This window comes from Myiozetetes cayanensis, unplaced genomic scaffold, assembly GCF_022539395.1.
Source record: "Myiozetetes cayanensis isolate MyiCay16 unplaced genomic scaffold, myiCay2020 scf44, whole genome shotgun sequence".
Classification (NCBI taxonomy): Eukaryota; Metazoa; Chordata; class Aves; order Passeriformes; family Tyrannidae; genus Myiozetetes; species Myiozetetes cayanensis.
In genome coordinates, this window is record NW_026087676.1 from 72,641 (window position 1) to 88,031 (window position 15,391).

The window sequence follows — 15,391 nt, forward strand, 5'->3', positions numbered from 1 at the left end:
AGGTGTGACCCACCAGCACGGGGACATGGGGGACATGGGGGACATGGGCACAGAGGGCAGTGGGGGCTCAGTGGGATGGGAAGGGGGCAGCGCTGGCAGTGGGTGGGTTGAGTGGGGTACAGAGGGGTGCAGGGGTGGGCGATGTGCCCTCATCCTGCTCACAGCAGGTGAAAGGTGCTCAGCAAGGCACAGCGACGGGCACCGAAGCTCGTGCCCACCAGAGGCACCACCAGCACCCCTGACCCCTCCCAGCACCGCGACAAGGAGCAGGGCAGCCCCCAGGCAGTGGATTTGGGGTGCCGGGACACCCCCCCCCAAACTCACTCGAGCGTCATGGGGACGCATCTGCACCAGGTGACACTTGTCCTGGAGCTCCTCCCGCCCGGCCGGGGAGCCGGAGAAGGGACGGCGGTTTCGGGGGGCCGGGGGGTCCCCGGGGCCGGGGGGAGCCCGGCAGCCTCCTGAGTCAGCGGCACCGCCCCCGGGGGGAAGCGGCGCCGGGAGGGTGCCGGGATGAGTAAGGGCCCCGCCGTTTGACATTTATCACGTGATTTCAAAAAAGAGAGAGAACCCCGGGGTGGGGGCCGGGCACCCCCCGACCGCAGCCAGGCCCCTCCTCCGCCCCCGGCCCGGCGCCTTTCCAGTCCCGGCCGCTGGACGGGCAGAGAAGGAGCCCGGTCAGAGCCGATGCCACCCCAGGATCCGTCCCCTCCTGGTGACTTTTGGGACCCTTCCCCGCAGCATCCCCGCGTCCCCCCCGGCTCAGCCCCGCGGCTCCGGGCACTGCCGCTGCCCGCCCGAGGGGCCGGGTCCTGCCCTTCCTCCCCCTGCCCTGGCAGAGGCGGAGATGAGGCGGCGATAAGGCGGCGGCACCGAGCCTATCTCCTTCACACCATCGCCCCGCAGCACTGGGAACCGGCTTCGCACCCTGCTCGGGGCTGGGCTGGGCTCAGGGGGCCGGCACAGACCCCTCCGCCCCCGCCTCCCGCAGCCTGCCCGGGCAGGGCGGGCGGAGAACGGGAGCGGCTCATCCCATGGGTGTTCCCCGTCGGAGCCAGCGGCTGGGGTTTTCCACGAGTAGCCGAGTCGGAGGGTGTTTCAGCGCCGGGGTGGTGTGCCCTCAGCCCCACGGGGTGTAAAAATCCCCACAGGGTAGCCCCGGACCCTCAGCCCGGGCGGGGAGGCTGTAGGACCTACAATAACACAGAGAAGGGGGTCTTGGCGGTGCTACCCCAGCCGTGGTACCCATAGGGGGAGGGATGGGGGTCTATAGGGAAGACCCTTCCACCAGGATGTCCAGGAGGATCCCATCGGACCCCCAAGCTCTGCACGGGGAGCCACCCACCGGGGTTTGGCTGTGTCCCCTCTGTCATCGCCGCTCTGGAGAGTTTTTGGTATTGCTTCTGATGGTCCCATTTTGTGTCATCCACCAGCCCAGTAAACCCAAAACGTGTCACCGGGAAGGGCGACAGGGGTGCAGAACGCCGGCAGTGGGCCCCCCAAACCCCATCACCCCCCTCAGCCACTCGGGTGACACGAGTTGGCTCTGCCAGGGTTGGCTGTGCCAGCACCAGGCTCGCCCCCTGCCCCATCCCCAGCCCCGGGGGGACTACCCGCAGCCTGGACCCCCTTCCCCTTCCCCAGGGCCCCAAAGAGAGCAGACAGCTTCCCCCCCCTCCGTGGCATTTTGGGCGCTGGAAAGGTTTTATTGGGGTCAGTGGCGTCGCTGCGGGGGCGGGTCCCTCTGCCAGGCAGGTCCCAGGGCAGGGGCGGGGTCGCACCCAGCCGAGCCCCGGGGTGTGTGTGTGTGGGGGGGATGTGCGCTGTGACACGGGGGGGACATGCAGCGCAGAGCGGCTCAGTGAGGGGGGGACAGTGCTGCGGACCCCCCTCTCCCGGCGGCGTTGAGGTAGATTGAACGTGGGGGACGGGGGGAAGGGGTAGGGGGCTCAGGGTGAGCAGCCGCCTGCAGCCCCCCGGCCAAAGCAGGGGGGTCTGGGGAGGGATAGGGGGAGCTGCTGGGGGGCTGCGCTGTCCCCACGCCGGGGGGGGTGTCAGGGAGAGCCCCCAGGGCCACGGAGCCCAGTGCAACGTGGCGGGAGGGGTCCTTGCTGCATCTCAGGGTTTGTTTCTCAGCAGCATCTTTGGGGGGAGGGGGAGAAACTGAGGGGAGGGGGAGCTTTTAGTGTAAAAGGTGCTTGAACTGGTGGGATGAGGAGAGGGGGACCGAGAACAAGCAGCTGTCCCTCCCTCCTGCCCCCCAAACCCCAGCTGTGATCCCAGGAGCAGGGGAAGGGGCAGCCCCTTCCCCTCACCTGCTTCCTGGGGGCCAGATCCAGGACCCGGCCCCTCGGATCCATTCTGAGATCAAGCAGCGACACCTGAGGGTGCAGAGGACACCCAAGGGCACAGACAGGTCCTCTCCAGCCACCATCTGGGATGGTGTGATCCTGGCACCCCAATTCCAGCATCCAAACCCGGCACGGATGCAGGGACGGGGCGAGGAATCCACTTACAGGGGGCTGGGGGGCTCCGGGGGGCTCTGAGGTTTGGGTAGGGAGGGGGCTCAGTCTTTCTGTAGCTACTGAAGACTTGGAGGTATTTGGGGAGCCGTGGAGCTCCTGGAGTGTTCTCATGCAGCATCCAAAGGTCGGGAAGGGGCGGGGGGAAGGCTCAGATCTTGCTGTTCTCCAGGTGGGAGTCGATGTGCTTCACCAGGGCATCGTCCGGGTACCCGATGGGGAAGGCCAGCTGGCACAGGGGGCAGCTCCTCACCTCCGAGTCCACCGTCTCCAGCAGCAGCTGTGGGGGGCACAGGGGTGGTGCTGAGACCCCGAGGGTGGCCACATCTCCCCTCCCCCCGTGTCCTCCCTGTAACATTCCAGGTGCCGGGACCGAGGCGGGTTAGAAACATGGAATCCGAGGAGGCCTGTGGGGTGGGTTGATGCTCCCCGCCCTACAACCACCCACTCCCCACAACACCCCTTGAGGGGGCCGGGCCTGGGGGTCCCACTCACGTTGATGGAGGGCCAGGACTGGGCGTGCTCTGCCCTGGCGTAGGCGGCAGCCGTGCGGTGCAGGGCGTCAGCGTCGGGCGCGGGGAAGCCGGCGCAGAAGGAGGCGCAGCGGATGGCGCCGGCCTCGGGGCTGGGGGGGCTGGGCAGGGCCCACTCCTCCTCGTCCGACGACTGCTTCTCGAAGCGCACGTGCTCCTCGAAGGGCTCGTGGGCGCTCAGGGGGGCCCCCGCGCCCCCCAGGTACACCTCGCCGTAGGGCCGGTGCTTGGGCAGCGTGGAGGCCTCGGGCTGCAGCCACGGCGAGCGGCTCTGCTGGTACAGGGCCACGTTGGTCACCTCCGAGTAGCTGCGGCGGCCCTGGAAGCCGGCTTTGATGTGGCGGCTGGAGGGTTTGGCGTAGCCCAGCTCCATCCTCTCGCCGGGCAGCCGGTGCGGGGAGGCCGAGGCGGGGGACGGGCAGGGCGGTGGCGGCGCTGGGGACCGGCGCTGCTGCGCGGGGGACTGGCTGGAGGGGGGCACCGGGGACCGGCGCTGCTGCGCGGGGGACTGGCAGGGGCCGGGGGCTGGCGAGCGGCGCTGCTGGGCCGGCGACTGGCTGGGGGGGCCGGGCGAGCGGCGCTGGAGGGCGGGGGATTGGCACTGGGAGCGCCCCGGCGGGGCGGGAGAGGGGCACTGCGGGGCGGGCGAGCGGCGCTGCTGGGCCGGGGAGTGGCACTGGGACAGCGGGGAGTGGCACTGGGACAGCGGGGAGTGGCACTGGGACAGCGGGGAGTGGCGCTGGCCTGGAAAAGGAAAACACACACACACACCCCCCCAGGTTAGCTCGGCGGTGTGGAAAACATCCCTCGGCATCCCGGATGGAGGGGGGATGTGGCTGTGGGGACCCCCAGAGGGAGGGAGTGGGTGTGTCTGGGGTGGGACGATTCTGGGAGAGGATGCTTCTGGAGGGAGATGCACCCAAGGATGGATGCTCCCAGGTATGGATGCCCTTGGGGTGGGAGGATCCTGCATATGGATGTTCTCGGGGCTGGGATGCTCCCAGGAATGGATGCTCCTGGAGTGGGATGCTCCCGGAGTGGGATGCTCCCACATATGGATGCTCCCAGGTACATTCTTGGGGTGGGATGCTCCTGGGGTAGAATATTCCCAGATATGGGTGCCCCTTGGGGTGGGATGATCCCAGGATGTTCCCAGGGCAGGACCTTACCGCCGTTGAGGCCCTTGTCCTGCAGCAGGGCCCGCAGGATCTGGCTCTGCAGCGAGCTGAGGTTCCGCAGGCGGCACAGCTCCTCCGTCAGCTCCGTGTAGGCCAGCGCCAGGTTCACCCTGCGGGGGACACAGGATTGCTCTGAGGGTGACACAGCCCCGCTGTCCAACCCCCCAGTTCCACTGGGAACCCCCCACACCAACCCAAATTCAGCTTGTCCACTTAAAAATAAGGGGAAAAGTTGTGGGAGCAGCCGGGAGCATCCGGGGGGTGAGTCCTCACCCCCCTCCCCGAGCTCTGTGACAAAGCCATCAACCGTGCCCGGGGTTGGTGTCGCTTTCCAAGCCCGGCTCCTCCGCGGGGATGTGAAGGGAGAAGCCGCCTGTGAGGGCCCCGCGGGGCCGTCCTGGCAGGCTCGGCTGAGCCGTTGTGACACCCCCGGCACCCGGAGCCGCCGCTGTCACCGCTGCTGACACGGCCGGGCCTGCCCCTGCCCCCCGGGAATGGGGAAAGGAAGGGTACGGTGAGAAAAAGAGCGAAGGGAGGTGGGGGAAAAAAAAAGAGGGAAAAGGAGGAAAAGATTACACAGAGAAAAAGGAGAAAAATAAGGATGCAGAAGGGAAAGCGAGGAAATGAGAAAGGAAGGAAAAGAGGGGGAAAAAAAGGGTCAAAACTAAGAAAAGAAACCAAAAAGAAGGAAAAGCGGCCCCGAGCCCGCTGTGGCAAAGCACCAGAAAATCACCCGGAGATGGAAAACGCCGATAAGGCGCTTTTCACACCAAAAGAGTGGCGGAGAGGAGCAGGTGGCAAAAACGAGCTGAATCGACAAGATCAGAGCGCGCTGAGCCCGGGGAAGGGGGGAAGGTGCCCCCGGGGCAAGGGTGTGCCTCAGTTTCCCCTTCCCAGCCTGGGGAATTTGGGCCTAAGGTGGGATTGGGAGTTTTGTTTCCCCGGGGAAGGTGGGTATTGTGGGAAGGGGGACGGGGAGAGGGGATAAAATAAGGGGTGAGCTCAGCTCTCCCAGGCATAGGAGGCTGCACTTTATGGAAATAAAGTGAATTATGGTGGGGAAGGGTGGGGAGGGGCATGGAGGGGACCCCCCCACCCCGGGATGTGCAGCAGAGAGAGGAGAAGCTCCCAGGGATGCCAGTGTGGATCGCCACACACTGATTTATGGCAGGAAGACAAGAAACAGCAAAAAACATCCAACACCTCTGGAAAAGCAGGGGGAACCCCCCCGACCCAGCACCTCAGCACCTTCCCAGCCCCGTGTGTCACCTTTGATCCATCCACAACTCGGCACAGGCTGCCTGGGGGGGGATCAGTGCCAGCCTGGCACGTCCTGCCCGGTGTCACAGTGTGGGGGGGACACGGGGGTGCAAAGTCCCCCTGCCACGTCCCAGGGTGGAGGGAATGGAGGCAGCTGCCGAATCACACCGGCTACAGGCGGCTGATCTCAGGGCAAGTGGTCGCTGATGCCACTGTCAGCCCCCAGGGGGTCTGGTCACAGCCCCATCTCCCATCAGCTCTTCCCAGATTTGGGGTGTCTTGGCCCAAACCCCCCAAACCTGAGAAGCTCAGCCCTTGTCCAGCACCACACGGCACCCAGGGGTGCCCGGGTGGAGCACCCAGAGCTCGTGGCTGCAGCGAGGGGGACACTGGGAGGAGGCACAAGGGCTGCAGGAGGGGCCTGCACCCAGCACTGGCACCACCCGGTTACCCCAGTGCCAAGGGAAACCCTCCAGCAGGGTTTGGCACTGGGGAAGGGGGAGCCAGTGGTTCCAGGCAAGATGGGAATGATCCTGGCACTGCCCAGGGCGGATGGGCTGGAGTACGATTGGCACGGATTGGTGCCGTGGGGATGGCATGGACTGATGCCAGATGGTGATGCCCAGTGCCACACAGCTGGCACAGCTGGGTGCCCTGTGGTTGGCGTGGGTTGGTGCCATATGGTTGGCACGGACTGGTGCTGTGGGGATGGCGTGGGTCGGTGCCCAGGCGTGGCACAGGCGTTGGCGCTGTTTGGTGACAGCCGGTGATCCTCGGCAGCCACGAGCTGTCAGTGCCCTCTGGAGGCAGCTCCGAGGTGGCACCAGGCACTGGACACAGCACCGGGCACCGGGCACAGCACCAGGCACCGGACACGGCACCGGGCACCAGACACAGCACCGGACACCGGACACAGCACCGGGCACTGGGCACAGCACTGGGCACCGGGCACAGCACCGGGCACCGGACACAGCACCGGGCACCGGGCACAGCACCGGGCACCGGACACAGCACCGGGCACCGGACACACCGTGTGTCACTGGGCACCCCCAACCCAGGGACCTGCTTAGCTGCGAATTCCCAGGGCTCAGCGACTGATCTTGGGGTGCAGGATCCCACCTACTGCAGCACCTCAACGTGGGGAACCTCCAGGGAGCCCTCCCAGAGCGGGTCCTGTCCCCACCCTGGGTGTGACGCCCCACAGGCTGTCCCTGTGTGCCCCCAGCCCTGCCTGCCAGAGTGGGGACCCCCCAGCACAGCCCAGAGCCCTCCCAGCACTTACTGGTCGTCGCCCACCTTCTTCACCCAGGCCATGTCCCGCTCCGACTGCTCCTGGGGAGAGCAGACACCCCGTCAGCACCCAGACCCCCACCCACCACGGACAGGGGGTCCCATACAGCCAGACCCTGCCCCATCTGAACACCCAGCCCCCACCCTGCGGGGCAGGGGGTGTTCCCACACGGCCAGACCCCCCCGTACCTGCTCCCGGCTGTCCTGCAGGTGCTTCAGCTCCGCCTGCAGCCTCTCGCACTCAGCCTTGAGGTGCTCCTCGCGGTGCTGGGCGCGCTGGTTCTCCTGCCGGGCCGCCTCCAGCTCGGCCTCCAGCCTGCCCTGAGCCTCCAGCCTGCCCTGAGCCTCCAGCCTGCCCTGAGCCTCCAGCCCCCGGCTCTGCCAGCCCCCGGCGCGCTCCAGCACTGCGGGCACCGAACAGAATCAGCCCCGGCCCTGCCCCAGCAAGGGGGGCACGGTGGGGCCTGGGGGGCGGGCAGGGGGCTGCTCACCGTGGCTCAGCCCCGGGTTGGGGTGCAGGCTGATGAAAGGCACCTCCTGGCCGGGCATGGGGGTGCCCAGACCCGGGAAGGCGCTGCCGTCGCGCTGCCGCAGCTGCTGCTCCAGGCTCCGGATGCGGCTCAGGTGAGTCTCCACCAGCGCCCGCTGCCCAGGGAGGGGATGGGGATGAGCTGAGCCCCCCTCCCTGGGGCTCATCCTGCCCCAAACCCAGCCCTTGGGGTCCCCGCGGTGCTGGGGGAAAAACTGTCCCAGCCCAGGTGAGGGTGGTGTGGTGGGGGTGGCCCCTCAGCTGGCAGGGCCTCATTTGGATGGGAGAGGGGAGCCAGGGAAGCCCACCCAACCCTGGAAATAGGACTGGCACCACACTTGGCAGGGTTGGAGAGAGAAGATGGATAAAGCTGAGCCACGTGCATCCCTACAACCCCCGACAAACGGCCAAGCAGCCACGGCCCCCCAGCCCTGCATCCCCTGGGATGGAGATGCCACCAGCCCAGCTGCTGCCACGGGGAGAGGAAGGGCACCCTGATGTCCCCAGGCCCCAGGGGGTCATCACCCACCATCTCTCCCAGCTCGGTCTCCAGGTCAGCCTTCTCCACACACAGCTTCTCGTACGCCTGGATCATCTCCTCCAGCTGCTCCTCCCGCTCTTTGCTCTTCTGCAGCTGCCAGGGGAGCAGGGGTGGGGTGAGTGGGTAGCTCTGGGGGCCCCCGACGCCCCCCATCCCTGCCATCCCCGCTCACCTCGTGCTGGAACTGGTTGAGCTGCTGCTGCAGCGACGCCTTCTCGCTCTTGAGCAGCGACGTCTCCTTGGCCTCGTAGAGGGAGAAGATGTGCTCCTCCCCGAACTCGCCGAGCAGGGGGTACTGTGGCCGTGGGGCAGGGGGTCAGCGGGGCCCCCCCGGCCCCACAAGCTCCCCCTGCCCCTCCTGACCCCTCACCTTGACCTCGTACATCTTGAGGCGGCGCTTGAGCGTGGAGTTCTCCCTCTCCAGCCCCGTGAGCCGGTTCTTGATGTCGTCGTAGGCGGTGATGAGGGCGAAGTGCGAGGCCGAGCACATCTCCCCGGACAGGTCGGTGTTGGGGCTGTCCAGCCAGTCCTCGTCCGGCCCCAGCGCCTCCTGCGTCAGGATGCTGATGTCGTCCTCGAACATGGAGTCCATGTCCTGCCTGGGGGGACACGGCACGGACAGACGGACACACAGACACCGCTGATCCCGGGGCAGGGGTGGACCCGGCCGGGGGCAGCCCCTGGAGCTGTGGGGACAGGGGGGTGAGATCCAGGATGGATGAGCACAGGTGGGGCCTGGGGACAGAGCAGGGCTAGAGGGAGATCAGCGTGTCCCAAAAACAACGGGTGATGGAGGAGGGACAATCCCAGGAGCTGCCACAGCATCTCCCGGGCTGGCAGGGGGACACTGGCCATGCGATCACCTCTGTCCCCACCAGGGACAGGAGGGACAGGGTCCTGACACCCCCCGAGCCCCCCTGTCACCACCAGGGACGAGGGCAGGAGCAGAGCCCATCCCCAGCAGAGCACCCCGGCAGGGGGGACACGGTGACTTTCCCCCCCATCCCCTCGGGGAGCGAGCACCAGAAATAGCGTCCGGTGCCGCTGCCTCCCGCCCTGTGCCGCACGAGAGCTGCTTCCCGGCCTCCCACGCCTCGGTGCCGGCACAGCCCGCGCCGTGCCCTATATACCAGCACTGCTGCTCACCCCCGGGGCCCACCTGCCTCCCTGCACCGGCCCCACACCGGCCAGGGGGGATCCCCCTGCCCGGCCACAGAGCCCACCCCCCGGACAAGGATTTTGGGTGGCGGAGGATCCCAAATCTGCCACCTCCGGTGGCTCCTGGGATGTCTGGCAGAGCAGTCCCGGTGAGGTGGCAGTGCCCAGGGTGCTGAGCCCCACGTGGTGTCCCAAGCACTGCCCCCTGTCCCACCCAGGGACCCCACAGGCACCGGGGTGGCCGCCGGGCAGGCACAGCCTCGCCGGCTCAGCAGACATCTGGGAGCCACGGCCGCACAAATAATTCATAGCACAAAGCCGGGAGAGGGAGGAGAGATCTGCAGGGGGACGAGGGGGGATGGCACAGCCCCCCTGAGCCACTGGTGGAGCCTGGGGACAGCCCAGCCCTGCTGGCACCACCAGGCCGGGCGCTCCCGTGGGCAGTCGGGGGCTGAAAAAGGGATAAACCCCCCAGCACCACAACCCCTCCTCTGTCCTCCCTGGGAGGGTCTCAAACCCGCTCCAACCCCTCCTCTGTCCTCCCTGGGAGGGTCTCAGATCCACCCCTGGGGCAGTGATGGAGGGGACCCACCTTTTGGTGCTTGGGCACCGTCCTCACCCCTTTGGGGAAACTGAGGCACCCCCATAAGCCAAGAGGAGACTCCTCAGGCTGCAGTGACCCCTCAAAGCAACAAATCCCCTGGTTTGTTGTGCTGTTGTGTTCCCAGAGCCCTGCCCAGGCCCTGCCCGGGGGTGCCATGGGCACGGGACCCGCTCTGTCCCTGACACACCGGGTCTGGAGGCAGCTCTGCACCTCCAGCCTGTCCTGGAGCTCCCTGGCCCGGCCCTGCTGCTCCCCAAAACTCCCGTGCCTCGGTTCCCCCACCCATACCCCTCTGTGGCACCCACCTGGCAGCGAGCCCCAGGGGTGGGGCGAGGCGGCGCGGGCTGGGCAGGGCTGCGGCGCGGGCACGCGTGTCTCAGGCGTGGGCAGGGTGGGCACGCGTGTCTCAGGCGTGGGCAGGGTGGGCACGCGTGTCTCAGGCGTGGGCAGGGTGGGCAGGTGTGTCCCAGGTGTGGGCAGGGAGCCAGGGCGGGCAGGTGCTCCAGAGATTGTCCACGGGAGGGTCAGGGGCAGGCGGTGACGTTCTCATGAGGTTCCAGGGTTGACAGCCGAGGTCCCCACGGCAGCGACGCTCCCTCCACGATCCCTCCACGCTCCCAGCACGCAGCCCCTCCTCGAGGCCTACAAACGCCTTGGAAAGGAGCGAAAATGGGGCTGCATCTCCCCGGTGCCGGGACAGCCGGAGGCAGCTCAGCACTCCGGCGTGCCCGTGGGAATAGGGCTGGGAATGGGATGTGCCGGGCAGTGGGTGCTGCTGGGCTGCTGGCACCCAGCTGGTGTTGGGGACTGACCCCACTCCGCTGCCTGACCCCCCATGCAGCCCTCTGGGGGTCAGGAGGGTGCACCAACCCAGGGCAGCCCCCCCAGCCAGGCACCCCCTGCCCCGAGCCTCGGAGGGCTGCAGGGGGACCCCAGAGCCCCCTCCTCATTGCTGGGATGCTCTGGGCACCTTCCCAGCTCTTGGGGGCTGAGGGGAGGGGGCGATGCCATGGTCAGGGCCACGAGGAAGGGCAGTGGCGTGAAAGCGGCGTGGAAACAGCGTGGAAGAGGCGTGGAAAGGGGGTCAGTGCGCGGGTGAGCCCGGGGGAGGGTCGCAGTGAGGGGTGCGGGGGGGTCCGGCCTGTGACGGCCCCGGAGCCTCCGGTAAACCCTCCCCGAGCACCCCTGGCCCGACCTGGGTCCTCCTGGCCCCCCGCGCCCAGCCCGGGGCCGCAGCGGGCCGGGGGTCGCCGGGCGGGGGACGGGGACGGAAACGCAGGAGGGGTCCGGGGCGGAGCCGGGATGGGGATGGGGATGAGGATGGAGCCAGGATGGAGCTGAGGATGGGGATGGAACCGGGATAGAACAAGGGACGGAGATGGGGGGACGGAACCGCGGATGGGGATGAGGATGTAGCCAGGAACGGGGATGAGGATGGGGATGGGGATAAGGATGAGAAGAGAGCCAGGGATGGGGATAGGGATGGGGATGGAGCAGGGGATGAGGATGATGATGAGGACGGAGCCGGCGACGAGGATGAAGCCTGGGATGGACCCGTGGGATGAAGGCGGCGGGGGGAGACGGGGATGGAGACGGGAATGGGGTCGCGATGTGGCGGGAGGAGACAGGCCCGGTGGGGCGGGGGCAGCCCATTGTCCCCCCCGCGCCGTCCCCCCGCGGTGTCCCCCCGGCCCAGGCCCCGCACTCACCGGTGCCGATGCTGCGCTGCGGCGGCGCCCGCCGGGATGCGGCTCCGTCTCCGCCCCGCCGGGTCCCGCTCGCGGTGCCGCTCCCGTCCCCGGTCCCCGCCGCAGCCCCGGCCCCGCCGCCGTTTCTTCCGCTCCGAGACACCGACGAACCACGTGGGTACCGGGCGGCCGCCAGCCCTCCCCGCCACGCGCCGGGGCCGCCCCGGGGCTGTGACTCCCGGGCTGTGACCCCCGGGCTGTGACCCTCCCGGGGCACGGCCGGTCCCCGCGATGCTCCCGGGGGGACACACGGGCTGCCCCGGACCCCCGTCCCCTGACACCCCTGCCGTGCCCGGCCCCGGGAAGGGGGAGCCCTGCCCCCGCCCCCTCCTGCGCCCGGGAGACCCCCAAAAGGTGGTCTCGGGGCTGGGGGGGGGCTTCTCCCTTCACCCCCGGGGGGGTCATCGCGGAGACACTGCCCCTCATGGTGGGGGCTGGGCTCCCCCTCTGCCCCCTCCCCTCACCCCCGAACATTTTATTCCCTGAATTGTTCTCGGAGCCGCTTCCATTATGGAATTACATCTTTTCCCTGTGCAGTGCAGGGTTATTAATAGCTGCTCTCCTTTCGCCGCCGCTGCCGCTGCTGCTCCAACCCAGCTCTGGGGGAAGGACCCCAGCAGCCTCCCTGGCTGGGGGATCCCTGCCACATCCCAGATCCCGCAGGGACAGGCCCACGGCACGGCAAGGACAGACCCACGGCATGGACATGACCCCAGTGGCACGAGGATCCCTGGAAAGGCCTCATCCCACCCCACTGGGATGAGGGACTTGGGGGGATCCAGCAGCAAAGGTGAGCTGGGAGCTGCTGGAGCAATCCTGATCCTGGTTATCTGCCTCCATCGCTCCTGGCTCGGGGCAAAACCCAGCTTGGGCTTCACCAGGCCCTTTTTCCCCCCTGGAGACCCAAAGGGAGCAGAGTTTCCAGCTGGGAGCACCCACTGGGCTCCCATCCCAGATCCCCCTGCCCAGCACTGTGTCCAGTGCCTGCCTGGAGCCCTGGATATGCTGGGAGAGTGTGGTGGTGATCCAGGACCTGGAGCATTGCCAGGGGCACAGACAGACCCCTGCCCACCCAGGGCTGGCCTTGGTGGGTACCACTCATGGGGTGCCGAGATGCCTGGTGATTCCTGTCTGGAATCACAACTGGAGCAGGAGCTGGGGCCGAAAATGCATCACAAGGCCTGGAATGTTTTGGGAGGCTGATGCCAGGCGGGCACTGGGCTGCTCTGATGCTCCAGTGAGCAAAGCACGGCCGTTTCCATCGGAATTCCTGCCAGGGAACGGCATTTTGCCTTTGGTGCGTGGCCTGGAGAAGGGAAACAGCTCTTGGAGTGTCACCTTAGGGCCACAGGAACGGGCTCTGCCGCAAACAGGGCCCCGGAAAAATCCAGTGCCAGCTCGGGCGGATTTGCTGCAAAGCGCTTTGAAGTGCAAATTAAGGTTTTCCATCAGGTTGGAAGTTAATTTTGACGCAAAGGGAAACAGCCCGGCCCCAGCCCTGGTGTGTGTGGGATGGAGGCTCTGGAATGCTGGGGATGGGAAAAGGGAAGATCCCCCCGTGCCGAGGGTGGGCTCGCAGCACCCCCGGGCATTTGGGGGGCAGCGGTTGAGAGGTGCAGAATTCCCAGATTTCACGGGAATTACTGGGGAAGCAGGTAAAATCCTCGCTCCCCAGCAGCATCTGTGATGGGAGTGCAGCCAGCAGAGGGCAAAGGGCAGCATGGAAGTGGTGCCAGAGGGTGGGAATGTGGGCAGGGATGAGGGCAGGCATATGGGCAGGGTTGCCTTCATCCATCCCATCAGCCTCCCCCCTTTGTCCCCACCAAAGGACACCCAGCCCCCTCCTGCCCAGGGACTCCACCTGGAGCTTTTCATCTGCTCCAAAATCCCCTCAAATCCACGTTTGTCCCTCCCTGTGTCCCTGGAGCCTCCTCTGCCTGCCGGGAATGGTCCCTGGGCTCCTGGCCCTGCCCTGTGCCTGGGGCTGCTTCCCTGCATTCCCAGCGTCCTCCTGCCTGCATTCCCATCCCAGCTCCCTGAATTATTTAACTCTAATGCATCTCGGGCACCCTCGGGGCCTCAGCTCGCCAGGGCACTTCCATGGAGCCTGTGGCAGGGAATGATGGAGAGCAGGGAAGAGCAGGGGAAGAAAAGCAGCAGGAGAAGAGCAGGGATCTCTCCCAGCTCCCAGGGATCTCTCCCAGCTCCCAGGGATCTCTCCCAGCTCCCAGCCCAGGATTCCTGGAGGCTGCCAGTTCTTCACAAAAGGCCTGGGCTGTGCTGGAAACATCAGCTGAACCCAAAAACATCCCTTCCATCATCCTCAGTGACAGCCCTGGGTTTGTTCCTGCATTAACCCCTTTCAGGAGGAATTAAGGAGCCCGTTGGATCCCTCAGTCCGAGACTTTACCTGCCATGACCCCTCAGTCCCATCAGCTCTTCCACACTCACCCTGATCCTGATCCTGATCCCGGCTCAGTGCCCATGTGGCACATCTGGGCGCTGGAATCAGGGAGAATGGATGTCTCCCCTCTGGATTCCCGGGATTTCAGCATGGTAGGGGAACCCCAGCAGGTGAGGGCCCAGGAGCAGTACCGGTGTAGCCACGCAGGGATGATCCCTGTGGAATGGGAATGATCAGGAGGATCAGGAATGATCAGGAGGGATGTGGCTCCTCCAGCACTCCCCGGTACCCGCAGCAATGGGCAAAACCACCTCAAGGAAAAAAAGCTGCCAAGTTCAGGTCCCCTCATCTGGGAAGTTGTTTTCCAGAGGGTGACACCAACTCCAGGGTGCTCCGTCCCCTCACGGAGCCACCCCCAGGGTGGGAAAGTGCCACACTCGGGGTGGGAAAGTGCCAGACAGCGACTGGGAGGAGGCACCGAGGCCACGGCGGCTCCTCCGAGGCTCCAAACCCGAGTTTGTTGCTTGTTTTTCCCACCTCTCCCTGTGGGGAGCTCAGCACACCGGGGGAAGACGCTCCACCTTCGGCCCAGCAGAGGGGAAGGGCCCGGGGGGCTGATCCTGGGAATGATGCGGGAAAGGGCCCGGGGGGCTGATCCTGGGAATGATGCGGGGAAATGGCCCGGGGGGCTGATCCCGGGAATGATGCGGGGAATGGCCCGGGGGGCTGGTCCCGGGAATGGTGCGGGTGTCCCCGGGTGCCGGGGTGGCACATATGGCTGATGACACAGCGCTGTCACCTCCGGATCCCCCGGAGAGGAAACGGGAGCTCGTCACTCCCGGAGCGCTCACCCACCCACGTGTCTCCGACACGGCGGGGGAAGGATCCTGGCAGCGGCCTCGGGGGAAATGAGGCAGCAAAAGGGAAGGGAAGGAAAACAAAAATAAGTGGGATTTTGGGGGATTCGGGAGGTAAATAAATGGTTGCTCCCGGGGTGTTTTCCCCGTGGTTGTTACGGGGAGGGTGGAGGGAGGGAAGAGGGTGATGGTGGATGGGTGAAGGCCGAGGAGCGTCAAGGGGGTGGTTCCTTCATCGATTAATTGATAAAATTTAATTAATGAAGCAATTTGGAGCTGCAGTTTCGGGGTTGTGTTGATGGGGGATGAGGTTAAATTTGTCCCCCACCTGCACCAAGGGGTTGGTTGAGAGGGGCAGGGCAGGACAAAGGAGCAGAGGGGAGTTCTCACTGACAGCACCTTCCCGGAGCCAAATCTCGGGCAGTTTGGAACATCCAGCAGTGCCAAAGCTCCAGCAGTTCGGGATCTCTGGGAGTGTGGAATGCCCAGCAGTTTGGAATCTCTGGGAGTTTGGAATCCCGGGAAGTTTGGGATCTCCAGCACAACCCAATGCCCAGCCTGGGCAGCCTCTGCTGAGCCAACCGCGTTTCAATTCTAGAGCTGAAACGAGACTTGGAGGAAGAAAATAATAATTTAAAAACAATCACATTATTTATTCTATTCATTATTACTTATTCTATCAATTAAACTTGCCAAGCAGTGAAACCAGCTTTTTAAAAAATAAAACTATATATAAAAAAGGTGTTTTGCCCTCAATCCACAGTGAT

At 65.9% G+C, this 15,391-nt stretch overlaps 1 protein-coding gene across 3 annotated transcripts; it reads right to left on the reverse strand.

The window, feature by feature from the left end:
• Positions 1–1,807: 1,807 nt before the first annotated feature.
• On the reverse strand, positions 1,808–11,453 carry TBKBP1 (TBK1 binding protein 1). Of its 3 annotated transcripts, none has more exons than XM_050330739.1 (11): positions 11,325–11,453; positions 9,921–10,267; positions 8,224–8,452; positions 8,026–8,148; positions 7,842–7,946; positions 7,275–7,428; positions 6,973–7,187; positions 6,776–6,825; positions 4,225–4,343; positions 3,018–3,799; positions 1,808–2,802 (listed from the first exon to the last, which is right to left on the reverse strand). In XM_050330739.1, exons 3-11 carry the CDS (start codon positions 8,443–8,445, stop codon positions 2,674–2,676), a joined length of 1,899 nt encoding a protein of 632 aa, XP_050186696.1. In that variant the 5' UTR covers positions 8,446–8,452; positions 9,921–10,267; positions 11,325–11,453; the 3' UTR covers positions 1,808–2,673. The 3 variants fall into 3 exon arrangements, with proteins under 3 accessions (XP_050186696.1, XP_050186695.1, XP_050186697.1); XM_050330738.1 differs by having other exon boundaries at positions 3,018–3,794; positions 4,220–4,343; XM_050330740.1 differs by lacking the exons at positions 9,921–10,267; positions 11,325–11,453 and having other exon boundaries at positions 3,018–3,794; positions 4,220–4,343; positions 8,224–9,887.
• Positions 11,454–15,391: the final 3,938 nt, after the last annotated feature.

Bases quoted from the DNA above. Each gene is read 5' to 3' on its own strand.
- TBKBP1 (XM_050330739.1), bottom strand. From the start codon at position 8,445: ATGGACTCCATGTTCGAGGACGACATCAGCATCCTGACGCAGGAGGCG. The intron at 7,188-7,274 runs GTGAGCAGCCCC...CGGTGCCCGCAG, and splicing joins CAACCCGGGGCTGAGCCACG to TGCTGGAGCGCGCCGGGGGC. The intron at 2,803-3,017 runs GTGAGTGGGACC...TGCCCCCCACAG, and splicing joins AGTCCTGGCCCTCCATCAAC to CTGCTGCTGGAGACGGTGGA.